The following is a 19,726-nucleotide window of genomic DNA, read 5'->3' as shown; positions in this document are numbered from 1 at the left end:
CGGGGGCTTTTCAGATTACTTGACACACTGTGTCCACTTTTGGGAGGGAGACCACCTGGTAAGCTCATTTTAATACAAAACCAGTTCAGTCTCCTCTCCCTTTTTCCCTACTCCTCTAATTCCGCCTCTCAAGCCAAGCTACCACCATGAATTCTGTCTAATCCAGTGACCCCCACAGAACATTCCTGGTTTAACACTCCTCGGAAGAGGCTGGATTTGGGCGGATTACATGCTTCCAGTTCTGTTTGGAGGCACCTATGACTGAAAGTGGATGGATGGAGTAACGATGACAGTGAAACACGCACAGATTCCTCCTTTCCTCCCAAACTGTCACTTTACATTGTCACTTTTGGAATCTGTCGCCTCCGTCTCTGCAAGTTTTCTGTTGTGGAGACCACAGAACCCCATCATAGGTGCTGTGTGGCACTGGTGTAGGGACGGGGGGGGTGAATGGTGTGAGGGGGAAGTGAGGTTGGTTGGGGGGTTTGCACTGACTTTCACTTTAGCCCTTCAGCTTATGTTAAGATGTTGTCACTTTCACCATCTCAAGTGTTGCCACTTCAGATGCCGAAGCTTAGTGTTCGCAGTAGGCTTTTGGGGGGAGAGAGGCCAAGATGGAGGAAGTCTGGGAAGATTTCCATTTTAAACAAGCGCAACTTTGTCACACTGTCACTTGATGACCATAGCACCCCCTTTTCAACGTTCACCAACTTCCTGTTTCCACTTTGCTCCTTTCGTGTCTCCTTCTCTACAGCGGCCTCTCTTCATCTTTTTCAAGAACTCTTTGGGGGTGCGTTTCCACCCTGAATTCTTCTGTCAATTTGATGAATTGTGTCTTGCAGCCTTTTGAGTTGTGCGGCTTTTAATTTTTTTCTCTCTCTTCTTTCACATCTTTGCAGATGTTTAAGCTCTGTGTGTTTGTATGTGTTTGTACATGTGCGTGCATGTGTGTGTGTGTGTCTGTGTGTGTGTCTGTGTGTGTGATTGCAGATGTGCATATTTTAAATTAGGTGTAATATCCCCCACTTTAATCCACGATAAGATCTCAATTGTTCCATGATGTGAAATGGAGATGCAGAGACAAGCAGGGCTGAATTAAATTGAAATCTTAATTTACCTGGACATTATCCTCCAGTGAAATATAATCACTGACTGAATAACTGAGCGCACTAGCAAATTCTTAATTGACTCTTAATGAGTGTCACGGAACATATGCTCCAGTGTAGATGTGTGAGATTAGGAGAAGACAATTGTGTAACCATATGACTGTATATAAACACACACATAAACACACGTTTTCAAATTATCCACTCTGGAAAACTATAAATACAAAACAACACACAGAATCTCGCGCCGTGGCCGCTTGTAGAGTGTCTGCCTGGCGCTGCAACGATTGTTCCTCAACACTGACAATTGTAAGCTCATAATGATGATCTCTGGCATGACAAGTGATTTTAACCTGCCTGCAGGCCACCCCCGCACCAAGTCACAGATCAGCTGCCCCACGTAAACAAAAACATTAGGAGAGCATTCGACATTTAAGAGCATGCTAATTACAGTCATTCCCATCTGAAGTACTTTCTGCTGCAATTTGTTCAGATCACCAAACCTCCAATCCCTCTCGTGTAAACAAATAAACTCTCACGCAACAAAGAGATAAAGCAAATAATAAAATAGACACTGGCGCTATCAGAACTCGCTGGGGGCACTGTGTTTGAAGTAGGCTTCAAATAGTATCATACTACTCTGCAGTGTTGAGTCCCAGTGTTGTGCAGTTCCCCAGTGAGGAATAATTACAAGGGTTGATGCGCTCAGGAAAACAAATAATTTAGTTTGTAATGACAGAAAGGAGATTAATCCAATCTGAATACTGAGAAATTCAAGTCCGTGTGTGTGTATGTATGTGTGTGTGTGTGTGTGTGTAGCAAATTTCCAAAACAAAACCAAAAAAGAATGCATATTTTATGCATATTGAGACACAAACACATACATATATCGTTGTGCTTCAGCACCATTCTACAATAGAGTTTCTTGATTTTAATATTTTCCTGCTTGGTGTGGTTAAAGAGGTGCCAGTGCATTTGGCTCCTGAATGTTTAGACATTTTGTTTTTCTTTTGAATAAACAAAAAAATTGCAGGAATGCCATGTTGTTGTTTTACTCAAACGGCAAAACTGGAAAACTGAGAATTTTTTTTTCCATTTTCATTGGGAGCATCAAAAATTAAAAACACAAAACCCAAATGTTTTTTGTATGGTTGTTGGTTGTTTGGTTTGTGTTTTTTCAAATTCCTGTTTTTCTGTTTTCCCCTTGAAAAAAGACATGAAGTAAAGTACATCACGTTACCCGAAAGTAAAAGTACAACTATCAAAATTAAGTGAATGGTCTGTTCAGGTCATAGTGAAAAATCAGCAACATAAACTGCATTTTATATTACATTTAGCATGAATAGGCGCTATCAAAATAATCCGATTTAAAGCTTTGCATATGAAAATGTTTTTTGTATGCTAATTTTGATATCACTTATTTATGTTGGTTCAATATGTTATAAAATATTCCTCTTATTTGGCAAAGAATGATAGAAGAAAACATTGTATGTCGGGGGGCGTTGTGGCTCGGAGGTTGAGTGGCCATCTAGCAACAGAGGGGTCGCTGGTTCGTTCCTCAATTCCCCCGGTGACCATGTCCAAGTGTCCTTGAGCAAGATGCTGAACCCTAATTGCTCCTGATGGCCCTGGGACGGCCTGGCGACCTGTCCAGGTCCTCTCGCCCAATGTCAGCTGGGATAGGCTCCACCCCCTTAATGCATAAGCAATGGAGAAAATGGATGGATGGAACATGGTATTTCCGTATTTGTGGTTCAGATGAAAAAACAAATGTTCAGAATGTACATGGAGGGGCTTTATAGCCGAAAGGTGTCAGATGAAGAGTTCTCCTGTCACGATCGCAATTACCCAATTAGCAGTTCCTTCTCAGTGTCCCTCCTGACTCCTATTTGGCCTCAACTGCTCCCCTCCACACGTATAGGCACTAGGGCTGATCCACAGCAACAGATAGGGGGTTGAATGTCACTGCGGCCCTCTCCAGCCCTCCAGGTGAGTGTGTTTCTCCAGTGGCGGAGGAAATGAGGCAAAAATGATGGAGTGTTTGTTTTCTGACATTTTGTCTCTCTGCAGCCTCATCAGGGCTGAAGCCTCGCAGACGTCAAGTGTTAATTTAGGGCTCCTGCCGAGCGTGAGCCTGTCAGTGACGATGCTTGGAGGAGGGAGGTGAGCTCTTGCAGAAAATGACCCTTCTGGTCTGATTGTCTTCAGGCCTGCAGACTGGCACTGAGAGGAAAAACAAAGACACGGGGAGAGAGGGAAAGGCGGCTGAGTGCTAATGCATCTCGCAGCAATTAGAGAAGCTTACCTGGCGGTGTGAGCACAGCACACAAACACACACGAAGTACTCTCAGTAAAGTACCAGGTTCCCCCTGAAAAAAAAAAAAGGCACACACTAAACACATACACACCAGCTGATGTTAGCACATACGCTAACAAAATGAAAGACTGACTCCTTTAGAAAGAACTTAATCGCCCGACCAAACACACAAAGAAACACACTTTCACCACGGCTCATTCTTGGATGGCTTCCCGCCACCTTTTAGTCCGGTGATTAATTGGCCTGAGCCTACGATAGTACACCCCTTTACTCTGTGAAACTTAAACAAAAAAGACAGGCCTCTCTAAAGATTACAGCAGCACATTAACCACAGAGTGAACCATGAAATTGCTTTTTCCCCTCCTGCAGTGTTTTGACTCTATAGCGTTCAACGCCAGTCATAGGAAAGGTGGATTAGTGTTACATCACTGATAGGCAACAAAACACGGAGGAGCTTAGCCTACCAATGCAGATCAGCCGCCAAGCCTGGACCAGCGGTAAAAACACACACAGGTATGGCAGCCAGAGGAAATAGAATCTGTGGCGATAGTAGGTGATGCTGTTTTATTCGTCAAAAAAAAAGTCAAGTTCCAGAGTCCAGAACATCAAATTCATTGTGATAAAGAGGTTTTAGAGGGCTGTCACATTGGAAGGAAAGGTTAATTTCGTAATTATTTCAGTGTGAAAAATAAATAATGTACCGTTTGCCATTTCCATCATTTCCTAATTCGCTTGGAAATTCATTTTCTTTTCTTTTTTCTTTTTTTTTCACTCCACCCAGCCCTATTCAATCACTTGAGTTCATCTGTCTGTGTTATGCAAATCTGAGCGGCTGAGATTGAACCCATTTGAATACCTGGTTCAACTCGCAAGCAGAGGTGCTGATAGAAAATATAAAATTCTTCCGTTTCAATGTGCCTCCCTTTTTCACAGTTGTGTAGTATCAAGGCTACCTTTTTACATGGTGCTCTCATTTATTTTAGCCCATTGCACAATGCTGCTTAGGCAGTCAAATGTATGAATAAGGAGAGGGAGTCGCTCTCGTGCTCTACAGCCAGATGAGCTGCGTATCAAAATCATGGACACTAGTGAAGACCAGAGATGGTAGTGTTGTCAGAGTGGGGGTGGGGGGGGGGGTTATCTGGAGGTGACTGAATATCCCCAATATCTATCACACATGTCTTATATTTAAAAACAAATGTTTTGTTCATAATGGTTGGCTGGATTTTGCAACTGGAAATTTTGATTGACAGCCGGCCTTGGGCGGGACTAGAGCTAAAGCTTGTGTTTTGGAGGCATGCAGACATAACACTATTATTCCAACTTATCCCTAGGAATAAGTCCAGGCAGCCAGGGGCCCAGCAGGGGGCTAATAGACTAACCCGGAGGAGCCCCCTGAGGCTCGATGCATTGTGTCACGGCCTTGTCTACATCGAGGATCACATGCAACAATTTCACAGTACAGCAGGGGGACTGGACCCCATCCCGGGCCCTGATTGGCCAGTGATGGATGGTGTTGACAGTTACAAGCCGAGTACCAAGTGGAGCAACACAAAGGTCAAGGTTGAAGCTGCCAGTGTGGTCTGATTAACAAAGGAGGGGTCTCCATGGTAGGAAAATGCTGTTTATACTAGACGCTAACAATGCATTGGGTTATACGGGCACAAAGGGCTTTACTGATTGTTTTTTGTTAAACAGCCAGCGTTGCAGTATTTAACACCTTATTGCTAAAATACCAGAGTGAAAACATAATCATCATCAAAAATACAAAAAGGGAAAAGTGAAATTTGCATGAGGAAACCTGTGTGCACCATCACCCTGAGAAGGCGGGGGGAATAAAACAGCTCTGCAGTGTCCTGCAACTTCAGGTTGAAGACGTTTCTCCCGTCATTTTTCTCCAGTACTTCAATGTAATTCTTTTTTTTCCTCTGCCCTCCATTTTTTCCCCAGCGACTGCAGTATGTGGCAGTCTGAATTGTGTGTTATTACCCAGCAGGAGACAATATCATTACCACATATTTGCTGTCAAGGGTCTGCAAAGAATGGTGCTGTCTTGGGCCTCAGTGATCTAACAACCTCACACAGGGCTCCAGAATTACCCACTCTTGGCTGGGGGAAGTCAAACACTACCAGTTAGAGAGGGGAGTGAACAAAAGAGAGGTACCCTGTCTCTCTCGCCCCTCTCTCTCTTTCTCTCGCTCTCTCTCTGTCTCTCTCGTGAAGATAGAAGGGGACACACCTCCTCTGCGCAAAACCGAGGATGCTATTCTCCTGCGCCTTGATAGAAATATATGTTTGGTTCAAGTGGCGAACAATATGAGACTGCAAGGTAGATGTAGACGGGCTTATGTATGACAGGTTGTCATTTTAGATAAAGAGACAAATTGTATTCTCTGTGGTGTACTATTAGTGTTGGCTGAGCAGCTTGTAATTACTGGCACTTGTATCAAGTTTTTGCACGATACTACGTCTGAATGCAACCCACTGTTTGTAGAAATGAAGGGCCAGCATGTCAAACTGTGTATGCAAAATACGCAGAGTTCTGTCTTCCTCTTAACGTATCGTGACAGGGGTTTCAGCATTTGAAACATGTAGATATGTCATATGATGTCTGAGGAAAATAACTTCAGAATGGACAAACAATCCCTTTCATGGAAACTACTATTCAGACTTTGCAGCCATGTCTTTCTGATGAGACAAATAGAATTGCTATCATTTCAGTTGACAACAAACACACCAACAGTTTATGCATACTGAGCGACAAAGCCATCTATTTTCGTTCCGCAAAAACAGGCAATACACACTCTGGCAATTGAACCGCAAATGAGGAGTGAAAAATTCAAACTTCCTCTCCCTTCCGCCGTCATTTATACAAGCCATAGAAATATTTGATTGCTCTTGCATATCTCCTCACGCTTAAGGAGGCAGCCAACCAATACACACAGCCACATAAACAAAGTCTGGGACTCTATGTGAGCCTATCATTTAAGAATCCAAGCAAATCAAGCTGGAAACCAATCAGGAGGGAGAGGGAAAAGAAACTCTGTGAGAGCTTCTTCTTCTAGCGCTTTAAAGGTGTAAACAGAGACCCTTATTTAAGGTGAGATGTGGCGCTGCATCCTTCAAACAACCCTGCTGTGAAACAATGCAAGAGTCCTTGATTTACCACAGTAGAGGCCAGCCCTTGAGAGACACTCTGGTATTGAAGAGTTAAGGATATGCAGCATACAGCTTTATTAGCCCTCAAGGGGGCTGGAACATTTGAGATTATTTTAACCGAAAAGAATGCCGTATTAGTATCCTTGATGGTAATTAGAGAGACTCTGTGTGATCTTGTATATTTATGAATTAAATGCTTGGGATAGAAGATATCCATCGGCGATCTGGACTGGTTACCTTTGATCAGCTCTCTGTTAATGGATAAATAATTGAATTGTCATGCTTTCCAAATGTTGTGAGACTAAATGCATCAAATCGTGACAGAGAAATGAGTCACTGTCCACAAGCGTTGTGTGATGCTCCAAAGATTTTACAGCCGCAACACAATAATGGAGCCATGGAAGAGCTAGCCACTTCTAGTGAGCTCACCGCTAACTTGAAAGCAGATAAATAATTTAATTGATCAACTTTGCAGGCCTACCAAATGGTATCAGATCAAATTTATCAGATTGTGATTGTGAAATTGATCCTGTTTCTGGGGGTTCTGGAGTACCCAAAAGCACATCGCCACCGTTTTAGAGTTGCTAATTTCACATTTTAAGTCTAATAGAAAAAGTGCGTTGTGATAAATGAGAGATAGTCACACAAAAAAAGAAAGAAATTGTTTTCATTGGATGCAAAAGTAGTAAATGCCTCCAGAGCAGTGAATCATCAAATGTTTTTGTTTTGTTTTTGTTTTTTTTACAGGAGTAGAAAAGACAAGTATTTTGATGTAAAAATATATTTGGTTAATATCAAGAGATGAAGGAACAATTACCGCGGGGACACAGGATTAAAACTGGGACAATGTATTTTTTCATTTTGTTGGGTCTTTAACTATTAGCATGTCGGAATTTTTAATTAATTAGATTTGATTAAATATGGTGCCCTTTAAAAACGAAATGCCAAAAAAGACCAGGCATATAAGGTCAAATAAATAGGCAAATAACAAGCAACTTCTGTTGCAGTGGAAAATTTGATCTCCATCTGCGGTACACTTACATGTCTTCATCTAAAGGCAGCCACACAGCACGTTTATTACAATTTAATTAATGTGGTGTTCCTGCATTCACCACTCTGCAAGCGATATCTAAGATCATGCATCAGTCAGATACCGTATCTGACATGATATTAAATTTGAGCAGTTACACCTTACAAACAGAGAGCACTCAAAGACACGAGCAGATATAGTTGATATGAAAACGTTTTGAAACCATTGCCACTAAATTAACCTGATTCTAATAGGATTTGAGGTAGATAACATGGAAAATTACTGTTTTCTTTTCAAGGCAATATACAAAATGGAAGCGCTTCAAATTGATTTCTATTTCCTTCCTAGATGCCCTCCCCCATCCACACATTTTCATAATTTGAGATGAGGCGATACGGCATTAATATTCCCTATCTTATCTTGTCACATCCTGAAATTGTTGGAGAGGATATGATTAGCTGAACAATAGCATGAGAAATGCACTTTATGAAGGCTATCCAGGTTTTTATGACAAAGAGAGTGGAGAGGTGCAGGATGGGCCATGCAGCAGACATGACGGCAGGCAAATGCCCTCCTTTCTGGATCTTGATTTGTCACAGAGGGCATTGAGGAGAGCCCAGGATTTGATGATCCATGCATGCCCACTGGTGTTGGCCATTCACTCATGATTAGCATTTTATTATTGTTTATAGGCCGTTTAGGAAGCAGCAAGACAGCCCTGAGCCAATGGTAGAGGGATGGCTCCAAAGCTCTGTGTTTTGGACTGGTTAACTGCACCATTAAGCCTTTTAAAATGAGCTCCACCCGTCAGAGACTAAAAACAAACGTGGCTTTCTGGCTATCAATGGGCACCACTTAGAGGAAACAATGCCCTGTTGAGGCCCACCAGTTTCCTCATCAATGAACATCAAAGATGAATGAGCCCTGGCTGACAGCTTTGTTTTGACTCTGATACCCACAAAGCCCTGCTCAATATCATCCTGGTCCTGTTCCTCTGGGCTGCCCTAACAGGTGCGACCCCTCTTCTCAATGCACCATTTGACAAGACTACGGATGGGCAGGGGTGGCGGGGGGGGGGGGGGGGGGGCTTTGGTCCACATCCGCCTTAATCCATCCTACTATAAAAACACTTTGAAAAACAAACGTTTGTTTGGCCAAAGTCAAAGCCCTGGAGCCCGGGACTCATCTGTCTGTCTGCCCAGGCTTTCTCCCCTTTATTCCTGGTGGTTTTGTCAGCGCTTCAACTCTTCCCTGCTCATTTGGATGAGACATTAAACAACACCCGAGAGGATCTGATTCTCAGCCATTTCCCACAAGAGAGAAACATTCAGTTCCAGAAGCCATTTGTTGATAACAGCGCCTTGAGGAGAAGAAAAAGAATGGGGGGGGGGGGCGGGTAAAAGTCAGAAAAACAACGATCAAAAGACACAAACATGGATCAAACCTGATTATTATGCAAGTTTCTCTTTCAATGGTGAGCATTTTTAAGCTGGTTAATTTCTAAACTCGCCTTTTCTGTGGTGAGAACGGCGCATCTTTCTGCCAGTGATAGGCTCCCACTACTTCATGGGGAGATTAGAGCTCCTCCACTCAGGGATATAGAAAGGCCTTCAGCCTGGCAGAGAGGGAGGGAGAGCCAATGTTGAGCATTTTAATCTAGTCACAAAGATAAGATGCAATGGCAGATCAATATGTGCTCTATGCTGGCAGCTCCCTGAGAACTTGTCTCTCTGCCTCTGTACTGAGAAGCCTTTACCCTGTGTCGCCCCGTGGCTTCATTTCTCCAGCGACCGGCTATCTGTAGTGACTGTCTCTCAGTGACATCTCACACCGGGGCATGTTTAACCTCAGACACCACGCAAAACAGACAGTGAATATCTAAATAGGATCGCCTGTGAAATTTGCTATGATAAATCACTCCAGGAATCACCCAGTTTGAATATTTGATATCGCATCTGTCCTTGGCTACCTCAGGGGGCGAGGCAGGTATGATAAGGGATATTCAGGGGAGTGATTAGATAAAAGAAAGCTAAATTCTTTTTTGATTGCGGGAGATGCATAGCAATGGTATTTGCACTCTGCCACGTTTGTGTGACTGAAGTAAAGTGTGTAGATTCAGAATGTCATTTTGACTTAATTTGCTCTCCTTTGCATCAGCGTAGCATTCCATCATCCGAGTATCGCCACACGCGCTGTCAGCGGTGAGACGTCATGAAAAAATAAAATAAATAAAAGATAAAATGAAAATTCTCCTCTGCCTTTGAGAATCTTCATGCTGAAAAGTGAGACACCTTGAACTCCCTTAATTTTCATCCAGATAAACGGCTCATGCAGCATGCCATTATGTTTTAAGGAGATAGACGACTCATTTGCATGCACCCGTACAGACATTGTTGGCACACACAAGTGGGTTATGACTACGCAGTCTTTCATATGCTTCCAGCTGTACACATCCTGCCCATCCTTCACACTTCCTGTCTCTGTTGTTCTACATTCAAAACAAAGATCAATAAGGGGGGTGAAAAATGCAATGTATTGTAATCTTTGCTCTGACAGTTCACGGCAAAATGTGTAACTCTAAAAGAGTTTTGTGCAAGGTTGGATACTGTTGAGCTGTTTACGCGCGGGCACAGATGCGCGCGCACTTGTGAGTGTTTGTATGTCGGCGTGTTGTGTGACAGCAGACCTCCCTGAGGAGGACGAGCAATCACTCCATTCAGCATCTGCTGCCACACAGCTCATATTGTCATTCCCCAGTTTAAAGGAACCTTGAACGGCTTCAAAGATCTTTTCAAAGCCTTAATCCTAATAGGTCGCAGTTTGTTCTGTCACATCAAAAGGGGGGGGAGAGAGGAGGTGGGGGGAATAATGCATCGGGGCTGGCAGAGATTCTTAAGGGCAGAAGATTGGCAGAGGATTTGCAGTGCGGGGAAGACTGAAATCTGAAATATCGGACACAGAATGCCTGCTGTAATAGATATGAAATGGGTCTTCTCAACAGCATGAAAGGCTGACATTTCCAGAAAGTTTGTCATGAGAAGGCCCTTTTATTCCCCTTCGTCTATCTGCGTTTGTACTGCCACCTTGTCTATAGTGCAAGTTCGCAAGTGTCACTCTGACAGGTTATTGAATAGAATTGGACATTTTAGGTTTTTTTTCCTCCCACCTCTTCCCTTTTTTTCATTGAATGTTTAGAATTTTCACTGAGAGACCAATCGAGTCAGAGCCATTTTAGAAGACTGCCTTCTACACGGCACTCAAGTTAAAAATACATATTCAGCACTTGTTTCTCCAGTCTGCGCTTCGTAACTGATCTCAGCTTTAATAGAAAGGTTCTTTACATTTCACAGCCTCACAATTAGAATATCTTATTACGCGTGTATCAAAATATCATTGTAGGTATTTGCAAGATAAGAAGTTGAGCGTGATAAGCACATATTGCCCTCAGTGTGAAATGCTTCTGTGACACGGATGATAAAGTTCAAATCAAGTCTGCCAAAGCATATAGTGGGTGTGAGACGTGCTAGACCATAAGTGTCACTTGTGTGTTTACTCCTCACCTCTCTGACACTTTATCAGCTCTGAAGGTGTCTCTCATGCATTTCACCCGATCGACACGGTAGACAAAGAGATCTGGCTCGTGGTTTAACAGTGCACAAGTGTCCAGCTAATTAGGTGCTCATGGGAAACCGAACATTGATTTTCTGTCAGCGTGTCTGTCCCCCCAGAAAGAAACGGGCCTGTTTGTCTTTTTCTAATGATGCACCTTGTGCCATTGATAACGGAGATAAAACAGGCCAGAGGTGTAACATAAGTAAACCTGAACACACTATACCCGTGGGAACCCATATATAATGATGCCGTTTAATTGTATGGGCTTTTAGGAAACATGTAGGCTACGAGAAGTCAACAAAGTTTGCCGGGAATGGAAATGGACTGTGTGACAAAAACATATCTTTTCAGCTCTGCAAAGGCGTGAAATCCCTCTTGTGCTTGTTATTTCACACTCCTGTGGCTCCAACTTGGGCCAGCAGTGGCACTGTAAACAAACAAACACATGTGAATTCGCACACACACACACACGCATACATATACTACTGGCGAGGGAGGATTTTTGGCAGAGAACTTTCTAATGACCTCACATTTTTTAGAATCGTCACAGAGAATATTGATTCCAGAATCACACATCCTAACGCGTCCTCCTCTTTGCGTCAACACATTTTATTTTCTAGAATCATGAAACAGCGCCCCATACATTCTCTCTGAAAGCTGGCTTTGCCGAGCAGGACTGTTATGTATAAATAATGGTTTCAGTATCACACTGGACAGTGTGCCAGCCACCTGCTGATCCAACCACACACAGGTAGAGCCAGCCCGGGGTGACACGGGGCGCGCAGACATGGGCATTCAATCTGCCAGCAAACTAATCAGTGAAAGGGATGAACTCCAAGCTTATCAGAGGGGGTCATGGATGTAGGTGGAGGAGGCAGCAGTGGGAGAGCGGGAATGTTTTGCACAGCCACAGCGGGGTGACACGGGACCTAGAATGGGAAGATACACACATCTCAATGTATGAGGGTGGAAGAGCATAACCCTCGAGAAGGTGAAGGAAGCTTTGCTGTCTGCCGCCCACGCATTACCTGAAGTTAGCACCCTCAGCTATGATATCATGAATGTCAGGTTCACTAGCCTCACAATGGATATGTGGCAGAATCGTTATTGGTAATGGATTTTAATACAGTATCGCAATGATCAGCGGACTTTAACATATTAGATAGAGGACTTGATCAAGAGATCTCGCCGGACTTACAATGTGCCGCTTCGAATCCCATGTCTGGTGTTACAGGAGCATGCTTGAGTATGGCATTGTCTCTCAAGCACCCCCCTGTTTAAAACAACAATTCACTCCACCAGATAAATGTGTCTCTTTGAAATGCAAGGCCCCAGATTGAACAGCTTGTCTTTAAATTCAAGAATGTTCTTTTGCCTCAGCAGCACAGCGACGCGCCGTTGAATGGAGGCATTATTTCAGCTCCTTAACTGATCACCGCTGGAAACCAGTCTGTATCAGCATTTAAAGGTACAAGACTGTAAATCAGAAGGTGATTTCACATCTTAACAGAATCCAATTAAAAGCATGGGCATTTCAATTAAACGTCCCCTGGCTTGTCGCTACAGTGTCACATCCTAAGTGAAATTGGAATCAGATTACGGGGAGAACCTGAAGAACTATTTTTCAGCTTAATATGGATCACGCATTCCAGATAGAGACCCCTGTCATGCATACTGCAGAAGAAAAATAGCCTTTCTTTGCCAACATTAGCGATTTAATTCTCCATCCTTATTAATTTCACAGCAGATTACCTGAGAAGATACAAAATGCTGTCAGCAAAGAGTTTTAATTAAGTATGGCGTATTTTGCAATGAGTACCTTATGTGAAACCGTTGCCTTATAATGCTCTTGTTTTAATTACTTCAGAGTGCCCCCTCATTAACCTCTATGGAGATGTGCTCAAACTACAGTGTGCATTACAAATACCAGCTTCAGCTACGGCTTGGATCCATATACACAGCTCCATTTCTACTCTTATGAAAAAAAAAGTACAAATAATGTGAATAATTCAGTGAATGAAGAAAGAAACGTTTAGATTTTCATTCTGAATCCCCAAAATAAAAAGAAAGTAAAATGAGGGACAGTTTACTGTGGATGCTTAGGGGACTATGACGACCCCTGGTGGGAGCTGTAATCTCAGATTATAGGATTATGTTTGAGTTTTATTTGTAGAGTCTGAACAAATTCTATGAATTTTTCCAAAATAATAATAATAATACCAGCAGTTGGCTTTATATGAATATAAATATTTTTATTTTAAAAAAAAGCATTTGATAAATATACTGTTTTCAAAATAATTTAGGCTCTTGAAGTTCAATAGAGGTGATATAAAACAACAACAACAACATAAAAACTGTGTGCAAAATAAACCCAAAATCTACTGTGGTGTTACATTATTAGTGTGTGTGAGTCAAACACACAGATTGTGAGTTTGTTTCATCATTTAATTTCTTCGTGGCTCATCTGTGTCAAGCAGCTGTGGGTGGTCTCACAGCCAGAAAAATGCACAAGCGCTGCGCACGTTTCCCTTTGATCCTTTTCATGCTGAACTCTCTGAATGGTCTGATATAAATTTAAAAAAAAAAAAAATGCTCAGAGAGTGTGTCAACCTATTCACAGTATGTGGATGAACAAATGTGTCACTGTCCATCCTAACACCTTAATGTGCTTTAACAGGATACATTAGCTTTTAATGGCACCTAATTGTGCAAAAAGGAAACGCATAACCACATAAGGAGAAAAGTCAAGTATTACCAAGCTCTTTGTAAGAACAATTTAGAGCGGACAAGTGCTTTTCAAACCTTGGATTGGAATCAGTCCGACAGCTTGGCCATGACGAGAGTGCCCTGCATTTGTAAGGTTACAGTGCCACCACTTGGTCACGTTGTTCATTTCACCGGCAGGGCCTGACGACTGGGGAACATAAACCTGAATTAAAAAGAATAAATGGTGGTGGTTTATAGTTTGGAAAGATGCCTTTAAAATACACCATCACATTCCAAATTAATGTCAGAATTTTTTACACTTGATTAGATTTTTTTTTTTTTATGAGTTGAAACCATTCCAAGCGGCACCCTCCCTCTAACAAAGCTAATAGAGAGTTTTCAGCGAGTGCGATGCTCAATGTATGTCTTGCATCGGCTGACCAATGAAACTAGCTGGCTGACTTCCATGCCAATGACATCATCACCTCAGAATGCGTATGATGAGGGGGATGCAAATGAAGAATGGAGGAAGGAAGAGAGATGGTTCATGACAGCTGAGACCGATGGCCAACTAAACTTTGTCCCCGTGCCAAACTCCATTCAGAAAACAAACATTTGAAAGGGTGTTTGTCATTTTGTGAGCAAACATGACAAAGCATGAATTCACAGTTAATGAATTGTAAATGTAATTAATTGGTGTCATACTGCAGTTATTTTAGCCTCATTTCACTCACTGCACACACACACACACACACACACACACACATACAGTATGTATGTATGAGCATTTTTTGAACCGTACGCAGTGTGTGGTCCTTTTCTCTGTGTATCTACTCCGTGTAGAGAGCGATGGGGAAGCAGTGTAGCCTGTGTTACGTCATTTCAAATATGAGCTGAACTAAAAATACTTCCAGGTGCAGGACAAGAAAAGGAAGAAAACCTTCAGTCTGACTGTTATTGTTGATAGATTATGGTAGATCCATGCTCGCTCACATAATGAGCAATAACCTGCACTTCAAGAACAGCGCAGGTTTACCAAGACAGAATGGTGATTGCAATGGTGATTACTTCTTTCTCAGAATGGCCCACTTCAGATAATGAGTGTCATACCAAACTGCAGGGCAAAGGTTGATTTTATACCTCTTTTTATTCTTTCTCTTTGGCCTCCGCTCTCACTTTCTTCTGTTTCCTTTGCTGTCACTCAAGATCTCTATTGTGGAGAACCTTGAAAAAGAGACAATGGCTGTCACAACACTGTCAGTGCTCAGCATGTGGGGGTGGTAGATGAAATACAATACAGTCTATTTACTTCACTTTCAAAATTCAGGTCTTAAAATATAACTTACTCCCAATTGACTCAAGTCGGTGCCCCTTTTAGCATTGCTGTTCCCTGCCCTGCTACATGTATACACTACGGACATGTACATTTGATGGCTCAAACCACAACAATTAGTTTAAGTGCTAATGTTGCTCATGAAATCAAGACTTTTATGCACTTTTTGTGTGATACCCTGTGTCATACCAGTGATTCAGGCGCCATCTGCTGGTATATGTGGGTATGTTTTAGTGGGATGTCACTAAAATAGCGATATATCTGGTTTTTCAAACATTATCATCAATCATTAAATGTACGGAGTGCCAGTGGTGCTGTTAGTTTTACATTAAATAATTAGACATGGCTAAGTTGGAAAAGATTTCTCATGCACAAACTTGAACTGCGTATTAACTCGCTCCATCTTCAGTGAGATGCGCCCAAGATGTGTGAATGGAGTCATTCTTTCCAGCTAAGCCTCAAAAAATTAATTGCCTCCAAAATGAGGCAGATTCATTCGGACAAGTGTGAGATTGCAAGTGGCGTCGGTTGAACAAATTCATCTCACAACATAAACTTTCCGTTCATTTTCACGGTGGAATGTGTTGTCTGCATGACCGTGTAGAACGAATCAGTTTGCAAATCCATTAAAATGCTCTGAACTCTGTACTTTTTAGCATAATCCTAAATATATACCGCCCGTGTTTAACAGAAGTCACTTGCATGGTTAATACCATTCATAAAAATCTTTAGAGTGTCAAGTGGAAATACGGCTTGAATGAGCATTGAAGCTTGTACACCTTTTTGGTGTCTAAGAAGGTGTACATAATAAGAAATACTGCCGACTGTCGTCTGTAAATTGGGTGTTTCATTCATTCTGCTTTGTTATTTATCAGTGCAAATTAGGCTCATCTGGACCAGATTTCTCTGCTGCAGTATGATGACGTATTGTGAAAAAGGGCACTTGTGTAGTTATTGAAGCAACCACTTCAGTCAGGACGTGGATTTTTAATGTCTCATTCATGCCTCACTCAGGTGCCTTTCATGAGCATTTGAACATAAGAAAAACTTTTTGTTGTTGTTAAAATGTCCCTAATTATCTGGTGGAAGTCACTTCTCTTGCCTTTTCATGTGGGAAATGGCAAGACATTAACATACAATTACTACGACGCAAGTAAAAAGTTACAGTTGCTCGCAGATAAAATCTCCTCAAGTGACAGCTAACATTTCAAATGACTAGAAATAGCGACTCTGCCGTGTGACTCCGGGATGTGCGCCTGTCTTTTTGACTTCAACCTTTGACTTCCACTTCACATTAAGATTAACCTTGAGTCCTAGTTGATGTTTGCACTACATTTGGAGAAATCCATAATTTCATATGACAGTAACCTCAACCTTTGACCACTGACGAGCAATTTTTTTTTTTTTTCAATTCATCCTTGAGTTTCAGTGGACATTTGAGCCAAATTTGGAGAAATTCCATCCAGGTATCTCAGAGACGTCACATAAAGAATAAATGGCTTGAACAGATGAATGTACAGCCAGCTTACATGATGCTTTCACCAGTGTGGAGGCATTATGATATATTTATAGGTCAAAAAGTCATACTTATACAAGAAGAACAAGTATTTACACAAAAGTGAAACTAAACCATACCTCATTTTGCTGAGGACACCCGGGAAGACCTCCACCGTCTCTGAGAACCTCTGAGATAGAACACTGGTCCTGGTGTAAAAACAGTAGCAGACAAGTGTTTAAACCAGAGGAAAATGGCTGCAGACATGATATAACGGTGTCTGTCGTCCATCGAGGGTTCCCTACATGCCAGCTGGTTAGAGAAACACAAAGCAGAACTGTTACTGGAACTCCTGAACTGCCTGCAGTCATTGCTAATGGTATTATTGTGTTTTTTAATAGCAGGACACGTGTAAATGTCTGCTTTGTAATGTCTCTATTGTGCTGATATGCTTAAGTTGATGGCAGCCCATTTTATTGTTCATGATATACTGACACATATTCATCTATGACAGACATCCCTGTGGTGTATATATTGGCAATCCCTTTCCTGTTTATTTTAATTTATTCTTATTTATTTACTTATTTATTTAACCTTTATTATACCAGGCAAATTATTGAGGACAAATAGAATTTACAATGGTGGCCTGGCAGAAGCTAAACCTCATGCAGGAAGAGTGTAAAGGCTGAAAAAGTATTCAGAAGTTAAATAGTTTAAAAAAAAATAGCTGTGTTGAAGATGTATTCAAGCAAAACTGCCACCTGGCACTGGCTCTCCAATGTGAACATTTGCTTGTTGGGTTTGGGTTGTTGACTGTTGTCTGGATACAATAAAAAACATGTCTCCCCCTCCCCGGATATTTTATGTACCAAATGATTCATCTGTTGATTGAGAGAATATTTGTCTGTTTGTTCAATAACATCCTCATCCACATAAACCACGTAACCTCAAACTTGTTCTTCCTGTAAAAAAAAATCTCAGTTTTTACCTTTTTAGTTTATTTCTTTACCTTTTTTATAAAAAAAAATATGTTGAGCAGGATGTACTGAGGAACGTTAGTTAAGTGATTTTCTGTTTTCAGACACCAGGGGGAGCTGGGGAGTTATTTTCAGACCTCAGCCTCTTTATGCCAAATCTCCTTTCTATGAATGAGAAGTTTATTTTAAAAAAAAATTCTCCAATTCCATGTAACTTTAATCTTTAAATTATGTTTCTTATGGTCAAGTGAATAGTATTTCGGAGGATGTGACTTTTATAAAAACAAAACAAAAAAAACATCTGTACAGTGCAGCGACTTTGTTGGCCTCAGGACAGAGTAGTAATGAAGAGATGAAGTAACTTAATTCCTCTAAATGTTCCATGCGTAGCACGACTGGAAATGCAAGGTGAACGGTTATAAACAAGGAGGCGTAATCATGTCATCTGACCACTCCTCCCTGTCAGCCAGCGCTTCCGTGTTTACACACCCACCACGAAAAAACAGGACACCAGCCGCCGACCGTCGGACCAATGTTTACCGAGCAAGCATAGAGTGGTGGTGTGGGAAGTGACAGTCACACTGGAGGCTTGGTGAATGGTACAACACAGGTGATCGGCTTCCGAGGTTGCATTTTAAAGCGGAATGTTCACTCGAAGGGGTCATGGAGACGTCAAGAAATCTACACAGAAAGTTTTGGACCCAAAGAAGGATGTACTGACCCGGCTGAAACATCTCCGGTCACTGTTAGGTGAGTGAAATGTCACCGTGCTTCTGATGCTGCATCGCCGTCGCTTAGCTAGCCGAGCTAGCTCGCTAGCTAGCGGGCATCTGCCCCAGCGCTAACGTCAACGGCGGTTGTCACTGCTTTGAATCAAGTAAGCTAGCTGTCAGGTAATGGTCACTCTCCTAATGGGAAGAGGACTACATTTGCGCATTGAGGTGTTTGCCACGCCGTGCATGCGCTCACTGATTTTCTTAAGGTGTCAGTTTATAAAAAGTCACTGATAAAGCATGGATGCTCGCTAATGGGGAGCTAGCTCCCCTTGAGGCTAACTAGCCAGTCAATGCTAACTGACGCTGCCTCGTTTGGGCATCAGTGGAGCTGCACATCAGATGCCCACCACAACCATTGTGTTCGTTTAGTCCTTTGTCATCCTGACAAAGCAGGCAACGCGGGGTAAACGCTCCCAGGTCAGCTGTTGAACGTGATGTACTCGACGTTAATAGCGATGGAAGAGCTTTCCTCTGTTGCTTGATTGAGATGCTATCAAGTTACCCTGCCCCAGTGCCATTTGAAAATAATAGTAAATATGCCATATTGAGGAAGTTCTGTGTTCATTTCACGACAATAGGAAGCGATTTCAGTCTAAAAAAAAAAAAGTAGCTGTTCACCTGTGTCTTCCGTTACTATTGATTATCAGAGAAGAGATTAAAAAACAACAACCCTGCAGTATCATGGCATGAGCTGCTGCACATCACCTCGTTGTATCCCACATAACGGAGCTTTCTTCTTTGCACTTTAAATGTTTAATTTACTGATCATTATTCTATTATTTTCCCGTGAATATGAAACGTATTCTCAACCTTTTAATGAAGGCTCACGTTTTGCAGGGGGAATAAAAAGTTCATTTCCACGCCGTTGACTGACTTTACCTCCAACTACAGGACTTTTAAAATGTTTTCGTGGTATTGATATTTAGGCGTTATTTTAGGCATGCAGGTACAGGTCAATGCATCCTAGTAGATGTCAGAATGATATTTCTATTAATATCAGAGACAAAAAGGGTCAGTATTCAAAGTAGGTCAGGACACCTCTTATCATTTATACTTGTGCATGGCTCCTTTTAGATATATCCAGTGAAGATGTTTTTCATGCATTGAAGGAAATGTTTTTTTACTCTCATTAGTCACTGTATATTTGTACGTACCCTATTGTGCTCTGTTGAACACCTGCCTGGAAGAAATATATGGGGAAATAGAGTTTATTCT

General features: G+C 41.9%; 1 protein-coding gene and 1 long non-coding RNA gene across 10 annotated transcripts in view; one reads left to right on the top strand and one right to left on the bottom strand.

Moving 5' to 3' along the window:
- Nucleotides 1–2,269: 2,269 nt before the first annotated feature.
- Nucleotides 2,270–16,971, bottom strand: LOC147246783 (uncharacterized). Of its 3 annotated transcripts, none has more exons than XR_015109822.1 (4): nucleotides 16,899–16,971; nucleotides 15,071–15,154; nucleotides 14,027–14,153; nucleotides 2,270–3,475 (listed from the first exon to the last, which is right to left on the bottom strand). It is a non-coding gene; the product is annotated as an uncharacterized LOC147246783 (long non-coding RNA). The 3 variants fall into 3 exon arrangements; XR_015109824.1 differs by lacking the exon at nucleotides 2,270–3,475 and adding an exon at nucleotides 11,523–11,651; XR_015109823.1 differs by lacking the exon at nucleotides 2,270–3,475 and adding an exon at nucleotides 12,054–12,153.
- Nucleotides 16,972–18,184: 1,213 nt separating this feature from the next.
- ralgapa2 (Ral GTPase activating protein catalytic subunit alpha 2) overlaps nucleotides 18,185–19,726 on the top strand; it is an 89,536-nt gene continuing 87,994 nt past the window's right edge. For 4 of the 7 annotated variants that reach the window (XR_015109646.1, XM_086181647.1, XM_086181649.1 and 1 more), the window contains exon 1: nucleotides 18,186–18,485. Coding sequence is in view for 5 of the 7 variants with exons in the window: in XM_086181647.1 (XP_086037773.1) it covers nucleotides 18,380–18,485 (106 nt within the window). In the remaining 2 variants the exon portion in view is untranslated. Of the gene's footprint in view, nucleotides 18,486–19,726 lie in introns of all 7 variants that reach the window. The other 3 variants (XR_015109647.1, XM_086181650.1, XM_086181648.1) reach the window with 1 other exon arrangement.

The sequence above is a fragment of the Aulostomus chinensis genome, chromosome 17 (assembly GCF_037954235.1).
Source record: "Aulostomus chinensis isolate RoL2024-O1b breed Wild chromosome 17, RoL_Achi_v1.0, whole genome shotgun sequence".
Taxonomy (NCBI): Eukaryota; Metazoa; Chordata; class Actinopteri; order Syngnathiformes; family Aulostomidae; genus Aulostomus; species Aulostomus chinensis.
Note: the sequence above shows the minus strand (reverse complement) of the source record. Positions and strands in the feature narration are given on the sequence as shown.